Source organism: Podarcis melisellensis (genome assembly GCF_964234715.1).
Source record: "Podarcis melisellensis genome assembly, chromosome: 13".
Taxonomy (NCBI): Eukaryota; Metazoa; Chordata; class Lepidosauria; order Squamata; family Lacertidae; genus Podarcis; species Podarcis melisellensis.
Genome location: NC_138545.1, coordinates 23,451,389 through 23,466,401, shown reverse-complemented (window position 1 = coordinate 23,466,401; position 15,013 = coordinate 23,451,389). Strand labels below are relative to the sequence as shown.

The window sequence follows — 15,013 nt, the reverse complement described above, 5'->3', positions numbered from 1 at the left end:
TTAAAGTGAGAATGATAAAGAAATGAACTTACATTCTCTCACTTTTTTCTGGACATTATTTGCTCTCTGTTGTTCAGCTCAGGCCTGCACAAAATTATGTAGCATTTAGGGGAAAAGATGCAACCCAGTAATCCAGCACTGGAGCATAAGATGGAGAAGATCTCCACAGCCACCGTGTATTTTCCTTTGGTGCTCAGGTAGGTTGGAATAAAGGATAACCACACACTGCAAAATACCAACATGCTGAAAGTGATGAACTTGGCCTCATTGAAGCTGTCAGGTAACTTCCTGGCAAGAAAAGCCACAATGAAGCTGATTATGGCCAGGGAACCCATATAGCCCAATACACAGTAAAACATGGTCTCTGAACCCTTATTACATTCTAGTATGATTTTCCCATTCGATGAGTGCATGTCTGAATCTGGGAAGGGAGGGGAAGTACATAACCACAGAGTACAAATGCTAGCTTGAATGAAGGAGCAGAAGAGGACAATTGAATTTGCCAGTCTTTTCCCCACCCATTTTCTCATCCCAGATCCTGGTTTAGTTGCCATGAATGCCACAACTACAGTGATTGTTTTTGCCAATACACAGGAAAGAGCCACAGAGAAGACCATGCCAAAGACCATTTGGCGTAGAAGGCAGATCTCTTTACTTGGCTGTCCAATGTAGAGCAAAGCACAGAGGAAGCAAAGAAGAAGGGAGACAAGGAGGATATAAGTGAGGATCCGGTTGTTGGCCTTGACTATGGGAGTATCCTTGTGCTTTATGAAACTTCCAAGCACTAGAATTGTGGTAAAAGAAAAAGAAATTGCCAAGATAGTCAAGATAATCCCTAAATTTTCTTTGTAAGAAAGGTAGCTTAAAACTTTGGGAATACATTGACTTTGATCCTTGCTGGGATACTGGTCTTCTGGACATTTCATACAAGCATCCATATCTGATGAGAAAACGAAAAGCTGGTTATTTCTAGAAATTGACCAGTGTTTACCTGAACAGTCAATTACAAGAGTCCCTTTTTTGTCTTCCTGAATTTCTTCTAACCACTCAAGGGAAATCTCTCCCATTAGTGAGAGTAAACCTTCCTTTGTTCATGTATTCCGGTATGATGGTATTACATGGGTTGTAATACTTAAATGTCCCACCCCCACTGTGTGATAGAAAGAGACATTGTACAGCAATTTAGTTTAAGATAAAGAGGACTGGGTTTGGTTGATCCTTGGAAGGTTTGCATGCTTAATGACAAGCTAAGTTATAGAAGAGAGACAGGTTTTGATGGGTAATTAATAAGTTGCTCCTTAAAAAAGGAATGTGGCCAGTTAGTAATTCATTAACTTAAATTCTTATTAAATCCATCTTTACCACTTGAAGCACAGGTGGTCTTAATTGTCACTTTAAAGGAAAGGTTAAAGAATGCCCCCTTTGTATTGTGAACTATGGCCTTAAAATTATGAATGAAGAATTAATATGCTATGGTATCACAATTTCTTAATATCTCTGAACATTATGCGTCCAACCTTTATGAAGAGAGACTGTGCCTTCTGGACACAGAACACAATCATAGCAGCAAAATTTATCTATTTCCTTCTTTTTCCTGCTGTAGCCAGGATAGCAATAGTCATTACACAGAGAAATAGGCAGCACCTGCACAGAAACAAAAAAGAGAGTTTAGGAATAAGAGATAAGTCTTCTTCAGTATCACGTGAAAGGGAGAAAAAAATAGAATCAAACACCGCTTGCTCATGAATGGTTCATTCAAATGCATGCCCCCAGCAACCTATAAGACCAGAGGGAACATTAATGAGTATGTCAAACAATAAACTTTCCCTTTTATATACTCAAGTATTTGTAGCTGTGTCACACCTGATTAAAGCTTGGATGCCAAACAATTCGATCATCATAAATGGTTAATTCTTTGCCCAGAGGAGCCTGTGGTTCCAGTCTTCCAACCTTGATTCGAACCACAGATCCATTGTGGAACATCAGCCAGTTTGTAACATCAAAGCCAGTAACTTGTTCAGCATTTTCATCAAAGCGCACAGTGTCTCCAGCACTAGTATTGATTACGATACTCTTTAGAAACTGATGCACCTAGATTGAAAGAAAACATGAAGAAAGGGAAAACTAGGTATTGTAAGTATTTAAGTGAGGATCACAGGCATCTCTCTTAGTCACCTAAAAACAAGCAAAAATAGTAACTCAATATGCCTTTGGTGTCATTTGGGTCCCTTTGACCCAAAACAGAGCAAAAAGAAAGCCAGACATATTTATTTATTTTTAATGGAATTGTATTCCTCAAAATTGGAGTGCCTTGGGAACAAAATCTACCCTGGTTTTGTTAAAAAAAGTTTTGAGTTGTAATTACCTGCCATGACTGTACATTCTGAAATGCCAGTCTGTCTCTTCTCAATCTTCTGTGTTTCAAGTTGGATTTATATATTGCATGCAAAGCATGTGCCACAGCATATACAGCATTGTAGACATTGTAGCTGTGGCCTGTTGCCTTCATTTCAAATAAAATTCCAGGAATGTCTTCCAGTTTCTCCATCCCAGTACAGCCTTTCTTCTCCTCTTCCTCCTGTCCCTTAGATATTTTTAACGAACAGCTGAATGACTGTTCCCAGAAGTCCTGAATAAAACCATCTCTTTCGGTCCAGGAAGGCCTTATAATCTGAATAAACTCATTAAATCCTATCAGCTGGTTTGAGTGAACAGTGAAGGTCATAGAGCCATGAAATGTTTGTATATCCCAGAGTTTCTGAAGAGAATGTGATGCAAAATCCCAGTGGGATGTAACAATCCAGACTTTACACAAAGGTGGCAGTGAAAAGAATGGTGCTGCCAACAGCAAAATTCTCAAAACCATAAAGGAAGGAGGTTCTCCATAAACAAACATTATATTGGCTTTTCCCTCAAAGACAATTTTATAGCTTTCCAGACGTTCAAAGCCCAGTTTTATCATCTCATCCACATAATTCCACTTTGGCATTTTTACTATGAAATCATAGCATACACCATTCTGGGAAAAGATTGGCAGAATTGTCTGTAAAAACCTGTCTCCTCTGTCATCATCCACAGCCCAAAGCCCAATCCATGTCCACCTGAAATGCTGAAGTAACTGCACAACTCCCTTGTGCTGGTACATTTCATTTGGGACCATCTGGTACAAAAACGGAAAGAGCCTTTTGGCACCTTGTACTGGCAGAAATGATCCATAAGTGAGCTGTTCAGATGGAAAAGATAATGTTATGCCTCTGAATCACAAAGTTGCAGGGAAGCTGTGGGTCATCAAAAACATTACAATATAATTCATTATAATTGCAGAGAATCCAGTAGGCTGACATGTTCAACATCCTGCTTATAATCTTAGTATTGCAGAGTTTGGGTCCTTTGGTCTGGGAGGTAAACACAGATTTGCTCAGTGGCTAACACCTGACCACCCCCTTAAATAGGCTAGGGGTGGGCTGCTTTCAGCCCCAAGCCCCAGCCTCTAATTGGTTGAGTCAGCACTGCCCACCCTTACCTGAGGGTCTGATGCAGCTAGGGGTGGGCAGCGCCAGCCATCCCCTCCTCTGGCCACACCTGGAAGAGTGCAGCTTCCCTGAACCACCACAGCTGTGCCATTCAGCAATGGCTGCATACCCGGAGTCCCAGGTGAGCAGATATCCAATGTGACCTTTCTGGACTTTTCTTTTTAATATATGGTGTGATGTGAAAGTGAGGGTGAATCTTTGATTTTGGCATGCTTCCCTAGGGCCCAAGGGAGCAGGTTCAGATCTTAGAGGAACTAAACTAAACAACCACCAAACAATTATTAAAATATACCCCACAGCACTGCTTTCCTACGGAAGACTCACATTTGGAATACTAACTCATTAAAAGACTTGAAAGATAGCTGCGCCATAAATCTTATTAAATGAAGGAGAGTTGGAAGGGAGCCCAGATCCTGGAAGATAAAATGCTGAAATGAAAGATGAGGCCACTGAGGGGACTGTACTGAAAATTAATCAAAGGACAACAACACAGAATAAACTGCCTCCTGCATGTTAATAGAAATACGGATTTGTTGGACATGACAGTGAGTCATACAGCTGGGACTGTGAAGATAAAACAATGGGTTAAGATCGGACTTATGAAACTGGGGGGAAACAAAAGAGAAGAATGCAGGAACAAATGAAAGAGACTTTCTCTCGACATCCAGAACATGGGAAGTCCTCCTGAAATTTATTTAATTTGGTATGTATAATTGTCCTTATTGTTTGTATTATGATGTGGCAAGATTTGATTTGATTCGTTACCAATTGGAATGTTATTCATTGAAATTAATAAAAATTATTTACAAAGAAGGAGAGAACAAAGTAGCTTCTTGAAGGTAAGATGAAATGGTTCTTGAAGATGGGATCCTCCATATTCCATCCCACACATTGCCATTGATTTCTTTGCCTTATTCAGTCTCCCGTACTATGTGTAAATCCTTTGCATTTCCCATGTAATATTCCACAAATCAATGAAACGATACCTTTCATATCACAGTGGGATTCAATACACCTTGATTCAAATATCTTAGGAGAATGAGATTCTTCCCATCTTTCTTCAACATATTTAGCAATGTATTAACAATATTGGAGAAGCTGGAGCCAATTAGGGTGCAGATCTTTTAGATTTTCCTTTAACCTTTCTTTGGTTATTGCTCTGCGTTTACATGGTAAATCTCAAATTCCATATAAACCTCTGTTTTCCCATTCTTTATATTGCCAATATTTATATTATTGTCTAAAATCAGGGAGTTAATGGGGATGTTTCAAGGTCCAAGATTTTCCCTTGATTTTCCCATGTCAATATTGTTTTTGAAAAGGCTCTGTCAATTCCTTCTATCACTGAATCTGATAATTTTAAGAAGGAAAATGTAGATTTTTGTTCAAACCAGAGCCATGAGCAGGGAACGTTTTGTTATGGTGTCCAGCTTATGGTACTCTTTCCTGAGTAAGATTTGCTTGCTGTCCCTTGCTCCTGCTAGCAAATCTTATAAGTAACTTTAAAACTTTGTTTTTATTTGTCCAGGCCTATTTAAATGATTGCTCATTGTCTTTTGCTGGTGTTTTTAACTGTTGTAATATTTTTGTTTCATGATTCTTATTAGACTTTCATACTGTTAGCTGCCCTAGGCTCCCAGTGGAGGATTAACAGAGTAAAGAAAGTGATATAAAGAGATAAAAAGCTAGATCAATCATTCTTACACCTCTTTCACACGTACAACTACTGTCATGTATACTACACACTATAGAAATTTATACTTCGCATTTTGAGCTTTATACCTATCCTTAGAAATGTTAATAACCTTTCCACTTTTTATCAGATACATTGATACAGATTGATATGGATTACTTCTAACCTTATACCTGAGTCATTGATAACATTATTCAAAATTTCAGTTCAGGCTCATAATAGAGCTTTGGGGGGGGGGGTCCAGTTTGACCTCCTTCCACTTTGATGTTAAGTCTTTGATGAGCAGTAAATGAATACTGTCTTCTAATAAGCCATCTATCCACTAGATCAGAGGTTTTCAGCCTTTTTGAGTCCATGGCTCCCTCGGCCAGCTACATTCTCTGAGCTTCAGAGTCCACTTATGCCACCCCTTGCCTGCAGAGCCAGCAGCCCACCACCCCTTTTTGAACACCCTCCTTTGTGGAGTGTCCCCTCAGCCTCTTTTCCTCTCCCCTCTCCTTTGGATTTGTCTGGACAGCTGCTGCCACTGCTCCTGGTCTCTGAGTCACTCCCTAACCAAAGTAAAGTGCCTCCTCACACTGACTTATGGGGAGCCTTGGGAAGAGTATACCACCCCGCCTTAGTAGCAAGATGGAGACTGGACCAAGCTGAACATGAGGCATACAGCCACACAAGCCTTTGGGAGGCCAGAGGGTATCATAGGAGGGAGGGACAGAGGTGAGTGTTGCCCACAGCACCCCTGATTATCATTCAAGGCCATGGTACACTGGTTGAAGACCACCACACTAGATGATACTATCACTTAGCCGCCATTTAATCTATTTGTTAACCAAAATATAGCAGGACACATTTTCAAAACTTTGTGGAAATCCAGATTGTGTGTCACAATTGTGAAATCTCCACACACTCATGCACACAGCTTACCTGTGGGATCTTGTGAATTGCTGAAATGATGGCCATATTAGCAGATATTTCAGAGATGCACCCTCCAATGAGACCTATCAGATTGTTCTGGTTGTCACACTTGAAGTTAGGGACAAACCTCTGTTGTGCAGAAAGCAGGCTGAGTGTGGCCTTATAGGTCATCCTTGCAGTGTAGTAGCTATTAAGGATGTGGAATCCCAGAGATATATTTGATAAGATGTTGGGATTCTCATTGATCTCTTTGACAGCAAATGCTAAGGCCAGAACATGCTGGTAGTTCTTTGGTACTGAACTGGAAAAAAGTACAGCCTGGTTTATTAAAACAACATGAACAGCAAACCCAAATTATTCAGATTCATTGTTCCTATGAATGAAACATGATGGTATGCTATATACCTGATAATATGAAATGAAATATTTTAAAGACAAGAAAACTGGATATATCGGGGGAGGGGGGAGGCGGACAAATGATAGTAATAAATCATTTAAGTATTTTTTCCTGCAGTTATTCTGCAGATGTCCTAAAAATACACAGGGTGCATTAATTGTAAAAGTACATAAAGAACAGTATTTCTTAGTGATATGTCCTCAGTCATTATGGTCACTGTATATTTTAGAATGAGAAAGGAAGAGAGAATAATGGCTTACACGGGTTCATTAATCAAGATCTGTGTAGGCGGTTTGATGAAATTAAGGCTATCATACAGGACGACAACTTGAGAAACAATCTCACCGATGATAAGATCTCCTGGCTGGTAAAATTCATGAGGAATAGGGAGGGGATCATAATATATACTGCAATTAATGGAATGTTTATTGTATACAGTATGGCAAAGCAGTATGAGAAGCAGCATCAGCAGAAGTATGATCCTATTGACAAAACCTCTCTTCCCCATGTATATTTCCATGGGGAGATATTTCCATGTATATTTCCATAACTCCAGCATTATTTCTGGCTATCAGTTTTTCTCTTGCCTCTGTTGATTGGAGTTACTACACTGATTTTACTGTTTTATATGTTACCTGTATTAACTTTGCCTTTGTTTGCAAAGGGGAAAAAATAGTAGAACCTTGGGGCAATATCTACTAATTCATCCAAATGCTCATAAGACACATAAGGACAAAGCAGGGTCCATGTGTGTGTGTTAATAAACACTAACAAGCTCCAAGTTTTCACAATAAGAATCTTGCATGCAGAAGATTAACTGGGCAAGTAGAAAGGTTGAGAATGAGGGATAGTCATTATTTAGATAAAAACTGTGGCAGAACTAACTGTTTAAATGAGGAGGGGAAATCACACACAGAAATGTCAGTGGTGTCTGTGCCTGAATAGTGTTCTCAACATCATTAAGATTTATATCTTTTATCATATGCTGATCATTCATGGCCCTAACAGGCACCAGGTGTCCATTGTGTAAAAGAATGAAAATCAGTAATTTTCATAATGATAGGTATTAAAAAATGTTCTAGTGTGCTTTTGACTATTGGAGTTGCATCACACATGAAAAAACTGTTAAGAGTCAACACACACACACAAACACGCATAATTGCGTGGACAGGCGGAGTCCCCAGATCCTGCGCGGTCCCCCCGTCATGTGGAATAACGACTCAAGACAACGTGCTATGGGATTAAATTGGCCACAACTTTATTAAATTTCAAATGTGGGTAGACCTTGGCTCAGGCATTGGGCGTTCTCCCTCCCCAGTCCCCAGCCGGGGACCTAGGGAGCATCAGGGTTATCCAGTGTGTGTGTGGGGGATGGGCCGGCTCTGGAGAACATATGTTCAAGCAGAGATAGCCGCCCCCGTAACGCCGCCGCCGCAGGGGAGAGCAATGACGACCTTCCGGCGTACGGTCAAAGCCTCCCTTCAGAAACCCCTTTAACGGGGAACCCTGGTATCGCCGCCGCAAAGAGGAAGATGGACAAAAGGATTCCGCCCAAGGCCTGATACTGCCAAAGTTGTGACGTTTTGCTACGGGAAAGGCGAAACCTGCCAATGCAGGGAAATTCCTTTCCGGCCCTTTAACAGCGACCTTAACGTAGCAGCGCCCGCATACCTGTGAAGAAAATTAACTTGCAAAACATGTGAGGAAAATTAACCTGCAACATAAGACATTGACTGAGGGTGGGTAGGGTGGGAGAAGCTCTGGAGCCAAGTGAGAATTCCCAGGTAAAATCCTCCCTCCTTTGTGTGGGCAGGTAATCCCTCCCCCACCTGGCCTGGTCTCCTTGGCAACCCTTTCCCCCAGGTGGGATTGGACAACTGACTGAGGTAGGCGGAGACCTCCAGGTATCCCACCTGAGGGATGGCATAGCCTAGCCTATGCTGTTGGAGCCGCTCCAGGTCTAGGGGCTGCACGCGTCCACGCAAAGGGTGCCCCCCGTTTTAAGCGGGGAGCGGTCATTCCTACAATTCTGAGGGATAATAGATAGCTAGAGGCATGTATCCCAGTAAGTCCAAGATACCTCTGCCAAGAATTAAAATTATGTTCACTCACAAATCATAACACAATTCTTAGGAGATCCCTATTCCTCTGCCAGAGCTACAATTCCCAGGGTGGTTTAACAATCAATCCCTCTTCAGGGGTAACTCTGGGAATTGTAGAGCAAGTGGAGTATAGATTTATCCTCTACATTTATCATGAGCAACTTTATCCAATGATGCTCAAATAGATTGGTTCAATGAATAACTGTTTCCAAAAGCAAAATCCCATGTTGTCAGTTTGATAAATTTGGCTTCACTGAAATTGCAGGATAACTTCCTGGCTAGGAAAGCTACACTGAAGATGATAATGAACAATAAGCCTTTGTTTGCCCAAATCTACCAAACTCCCATTTAGTAAGTGCATGTCCGATATTTTTTTAACCTATTTCCTGCTTCTTGATTTTTTTGTTATATCTTCACCCAGTCTAGTTTACCGCTGAGCACTGAAAAGACTTTTGGGGTTCACGTGGTGTGAATCCAAGTTCCATTATAGCATCAGTCCACATCACCTTAGGAAGCAAAGAAAGGGCAATATCTGACAATAATGGCTTTGTTAAAAATGGAACAGGCCTGCTGGGCTTCTATCCCTCCTTTGTCTTTAATTTGGACCTGTATATAAAGTGCAGAAGAAGCTCCATCAGGAATCATTGGATCTTAACTACTAATCCCATGCTGGCTGGTGGGAAGAGGCAGGACTTTCACTATACTGGAAGTGTCTTTCCTTTCTTAACACAACAGAAAGAGAAGTGCTGTTGCGATATATAAACTCTTGCAACATTCTTCCCATCAATGTTTTCAGTTAAATACATCTAAGAACAGAAAAAAGAAATGAAATTATATTTTTTTCATTTTTTGTCTCTTTCCTCTTTGCTTCCAGTTGTTCAGCTCAGCCATCAACAAAATGATGCAGCATTTAGGGGAACAGATGCAATAATCCAGCTCTGGGGGAAAGTGGACACAAAACTCTTTTAACCACCCATTTCCCCATTTCTGAATTTTGTTATACCTTCATTCAGTCCTAATTCAATGAAATAGTTTCTTTGGTTGACCTATGAAGAATCTGAGCTCCAGTATAGCATTAGCCCTAGAACTGTTAGCCCATGTAATATAGATTAGGAAATGAAAAAACCTGTCTGTTGAAGACCAACCTGGTGTTGGAAGATTTTAACTATGGCCTGCTTATTGGATTAATGTTACTGCTAATGCAGACTACCATACTGGAGTTTCTATAACCAGGTTATGGAATCTGAACAAGAAATGCTTTTGATTCAACTGAGATTTAGCCCCACAAAGACTATACTCTCATCCCTGTGAGGAAGCCTTTTTTTAAATATTGTGCTGAGACAGAACAAATTGACTTTGATTGCACCTATCCCTTTTAAAATGTTACAGGGTGTTCTTTCACATATCCATTTATCTGGAACAAAGAGTCCACACCAAGCTTAAGCAGTTAGCCATCCAAGAGTTATATTAATATGTATGTCTGAAACCCCAGGTGTTGCTCCAGATTATTCTCCAAAATGTTTTGGCGACCCTGTGGAGCAACACAATTTGAATGAAACACATGAATTTATTTCCAGTTACATATACAGGAAAGCATGGAGCATGAGAAGTTTTGTGAAAACATTATTATACAAATTAAGGAGAACTTCTGATAGATCCCAGATGTCTCACAGGGATTTGTGCTTTTCCTGCATGCTAATCCATCCTGCTCCCATGACCCCACCCCCCTGCTACTGTTCAAGTAGCAGCACTATAGTCTGCTACAGAGGAAAAATCTTATAGTGGGTCAAGTGAGGGAGCTGTACCTGGTGTAAGTCTACTCAGAAGAAGAAAAAATGTGTGAAAACACCCATCCATGAATTCCTATCTATTCTTCTCAATAGCATTTCCAGTGAAATATGTCTAAGAGTTGGAGAAAAAAGAGATGAACTTATATTCTTTCATTTTTCCCCCTCCTGGTTAGTTGCTCCCTGGTGTTCATCTCAGGCCTCAACACAATTATGTAGCATTTAGGGGAAAAGATGCAACCCAGTAAGCCAGCGCTAGAGGACAAGATGGAGAAGATCTCCACAGCTACCATGTATTTTCCTTTAGTGCTCAGGTAGGTTGGAACAAAAGACAACCAAACACTGCAAAACACCAACATGCTGAAAGTGATAAATTTGGCTTCATTGAAAGTGTCGGGTAACTTTCTGGCAAAGAAAGCCACAATGAAGCTCACAATGGATAGGATGCCCATATACCCAAAGGCACAGTAAAGCATGGTAGCTGAGCCCTCATTACATTCCAATATCATTTCCCCACTCAATGAGTGTGTATCTATATCTGGGAATGGAGGTGAAGTACTTAACCATAAAGTACAAATACCAGCTTGAATAAAGGAGCAGGCAAGGACAATAAAATTAGACAATCCTTTCCCCACCCATTTCCTCATCTTGCCTCCAGGTTTGGTTGCTATGAATGCCACTACCACAGTGATGGTCTTTGCCAGTACAGAGGAAAGGGCCAAAGAAAAGATCATGCCAAAAGCTGTTTGTCGTAGAAGACAGGTCACCTTTCCAGGCTGTCCAATGAAGAGAAAGGAGCAAAGGAAGCAAAGGAGTAGGGCTACAAGGAGGATGTAGGTGAGAGTCCGGTTGTTGGCTTTGACGATGGGAGTGTCCTTGTACTTCACAAAAGTCCCAAGTACTAATGTTGTGATCAGAGAGAAAGAAATGGCAAGGATAACTAGGAGGATCCCTAAGTCTTCTTTGTAAGAGAGGTAGCTTATAACCCTGGGAATGCATCGAGTTTGGTCGTTGTTGGGATGCTGGTCTGCTTGACAACTGACACAGTTATCCATGTCTGAAAAAAGGAAGATGTTAAGTAGTTTTGGATGTAGCCAGAATGCATCTTGCTGCTTTTTTGCAGTTCTACATAGTGACTTAAACTGAGCTGATGTACTTAGTATTTTTAAGGAAAACAATAAATTCCTGATTCTGACCTCATCACAAGACATTATATCATTAGGTAACCTTTTTACAAGCCTTTCTTTCTCAGTTTTGCACTAATCTACAATGTGGTAATAATAATATTAATTTCTCTTGTAGGGTGGTTATAAGAGTTCTGTGGTGTTTTCTGTGGCAGTACTTCAAGCACTCACAAAGTACTTTTCACATGCCAAGAATTACTACAGCTATAAATTAGGATGTAAGTAAAAGGTAAAGGTAAAGGGACCCCTGACCATTAGGTCCAGTAGTGACCAACTCTGGGGTTGCGAAGCTCATCTCGCTTTATTGGCTGACGGAGCCAGCGTACGACTTCCGGGTCATATGGCCAGCATGACTAAGCCCACTTCTGGAAAACCAGAGCAGCACACAGAAATGCCGTTTACCTTCCTGCAGGAGTGATACCTATTTATCTACTTGCACTTTGATGTGCTTTCAAACTGCTAGGTTGGCAGGAGCTGGGACCAAGCAACGGAAGCTCACCCTGTTGAGGGGATTCGAACCACCAACCTTCTGATTAGCAAGTGCTAGGCTCTGTGGTTTAACCCACAGCGCCACCCGCGTCCCTTAAGGCAACATATATAGTTGGTCCTAATTCATCTTCACCATTTTATGTGGTTGATTAGAAAAATCTGTATTGAGAACAATATTCTTGTATATTTTATGAATCACTCTCTCCCCAAATAAATACATGAATAAACTAGTAGGTCTTGTTAATGAGATTTGCTTATCTCTTTATATTATGACTTTTACCCTTCTGGTAAGAAATCTTCCCTTCTGGACATTGAGAACAATCATAGCAGCAAAATTTCTCCCCCTCCTTCTTTTTCCTGCTGTAGCCAGGATAGCAGTAGTCATTGCATACCGAAATAGGAAGCACCTGTACAGAATTTTATAAAAGATATCAGTAATAAGTGATTAGCTCCCTTAAATCATTCTCCTCCAATATAGTGTGTGTGTGTGTGTGTGTGTGTCCATGAATCCAAGGCCCCAGTTGCCACACATGTCACTAATTTCTGTAGCTCAATATCTACAGAAGGCCTTTTTTTTTACTTGTGCAGTCCCCCCACAAGTATTTTGAACTCTTCATAGTAAAAGTTCTAACTTGCATTAGCAGCCTATGTGGGTAGAATTGACAGTCAGTCATTAGTATGTGGAAGTTATTGGGATGGTCAACAAAGAGTGGGTGCAGCAAATTAGCTCCTGCCCACTCATCATGTGATTTTAATTTTGTGTGGTGTGGGCAGTTGAATTGGGTTGGTGAATGCTACCCAGCATAGCAGTTACAACAAACCTGATTAAAGCATGGGTGCCATGTAATTTGGTCATCTTTAGTGGTTAACTGTTTGGCTGGAGGAACCTGAGGTTTCAGACTTCCAACTTTCACTCTAACCACTGAGCCATTAGGGAAGAGCATCCAGTTTGTAACATCAAAACCAGTAACTAATTCTCTATTTTCATTGAAGTACACACTGTCTCCAGCACTGTTGTTGAATATAATGTGCTTTAGAAAGTGATGGACCTAGATTGAAAGAAATATTAAGAAAGGGACAATAAGGTCTTGAAATTAATTGTGTGAGATTCACGGCAACCTGTTTAAGTTTTTCCCTCTTTTTTGCTCTCCTGCTCTTATGGAAAATATATTTGTGGACTTAAAGCTTTATATGATCCTTGCTCTCTATTTGCTCCATGATAATATAACACTATTCCATGTTATTGTCAGTACTTTTAAAAATGTGAAAAGCTGGTAAAATATAAGGAAAACAAAAAATCAAATTTGTTAGAATTGTTTTATGCAGATCAGACCTGCTTTTTAGCTCTGTCTCAAAATTCACTCAGAAAGAATGGATAAATGAATGTTGTAAACAGTATTGAATTACCTGCCATGGTTGCACCTCTGGAAATGCATATTTTCTTCCATCTACCATTCTTCTGTGTCTGAAATAGGATTTGTATACGGCATACAAAGCATGTGCCACAGCATAGACAGCATTGTAGACATTGTAGCTGTGGCCAACCATGTTCATTTCAAACAAAATTCCAGGAAGGCTCTCCAGTTTCTCCTCCCCTGTGCAGGTTTTCTTTTCTTCCACTTTATTTTCCTTAGGCATTTTTAATGAGCAGTTGAATGTCTGTTCCCAGAAGTCCTGGATAAAACCATCATATTTTGACCAGGAAGGTTTTACCATTTGAATGAACCTTTGGAATCCTACTGGCTGATTTGAGTGCACAGTGAAGGATATAGAACCATGGAAGGCTTGTATATCCCATATCTTTTGAATAGAGAGTGATTCAAAATCCCAGTGGGAAGTTACAATCCACACTTTGCCCAGAGGTGGCAGTTTGAAGAACGGTGCTAGAAACAGCAACAGTCTCAAGCCTTGAAAGGATGGAGGTTCTCCATATACAAAGTACACATTGGCTTTTCTATTGAAGATCACTTCATAATATTCCCATTGCTGTAAAATCCTGTTTAGAATTTCATCTAGGTAATTCCATTTTGGCAATCTTACTATGAAGTCAGAACAGATATCATTCTGGGAAAGCATTGGCACAATTGTCTGTAAAAACCTGTCCCCTCTGTCATCATCCACAGCCAAGAGCCCAATCCATGTCCATCCAAAATGCTGAAGTAACTGCACAATTCCCATATGCTGGTAGGTTTCATTTGGGACCATCTGGTACAAAAATGGGAATAGCCTTTTGACACCTTGTACTGGCAAAAATGATCCATAAGTTAGCTAAAATAAAATATATACATATTTTTCTGATGGAAAAAATAGTGAGTGTTAAATCATTGAATCATTGTAGGGGTGAAGTGGGGCACATTCTCCAATACAGAGCCAGAAGATCTTAAACAGATGACTTCCTAGACCCACTTTGAAGAACTCTGGTAAGGGAGAATACCCCCATTGCTCCATTGCTGAATGTTCATTTCCACTCATAAATCCTGCTAATCAGTTCCATTGTTGAACTTCTCTGGTGCCCAATGAACTTCAGTCATGTGTCCAGTGTTGGTTTCAGCCTATGTCTTTTTGTAATGCGATTCAGTAATTTATTGTTGTATTTTAATGATTTTCTTGGTGTATTTTATCCTAAAGTGAACATGGAAAACTGCATCTAATATCCCCAAGGAGGTGCTGTGACTTGATGTTAAATAACTGAGCATTTTAACATAGAAACCATGGTTCCATTAAAGCAAACTAAAATTTTATTGACTCTTTTCCAATTGCTGACTTAGGTTTTGACTTTTTCTCAGCAAATGTAATTATGATACAATTTTCATACATACTACTACTGCCATCACACATCCTACATCCTGTAGCTGTGCATCTGATTGTTTTGCTTAAATACATTGCTTTGTGTTGCTTGAATTTAATCTCCTA

General features: G+C 40.3%; 1 protein-coding gene across 1 annotated transcript in view; it reads right to left on the bottom strand.

Annotated features, from left to right (window-relative positions):
* The window catches only part of LOC309354762 (vomeronasal type-2 receptor 26-like), a gene marked incomplete at both ends in the record, with an annotated part of 73,740 nt that extends 59,435 nt beyond the window's left edge, over positions 1-14,305 (bottom strand). The window contains 3 exons of the mRNA XM_081885033.1: positions 12,381-12,507; positions 12,971-13,149; positions 13,508-14,305. Coding sequence (XP_081741159.1) covers positions 12,381-12,507; positions 12,971-13,149; positions 13,508-14,305 — 1,104 coding nt within the window. The remainder of the gene's footprint in view (positions 1-12,380; positions 12,508-12,970; positions 13,150-13,507) is intronic.
* Between the last annotated feature and the right edge of the window lie 708 nt (positions 14,306-15,013).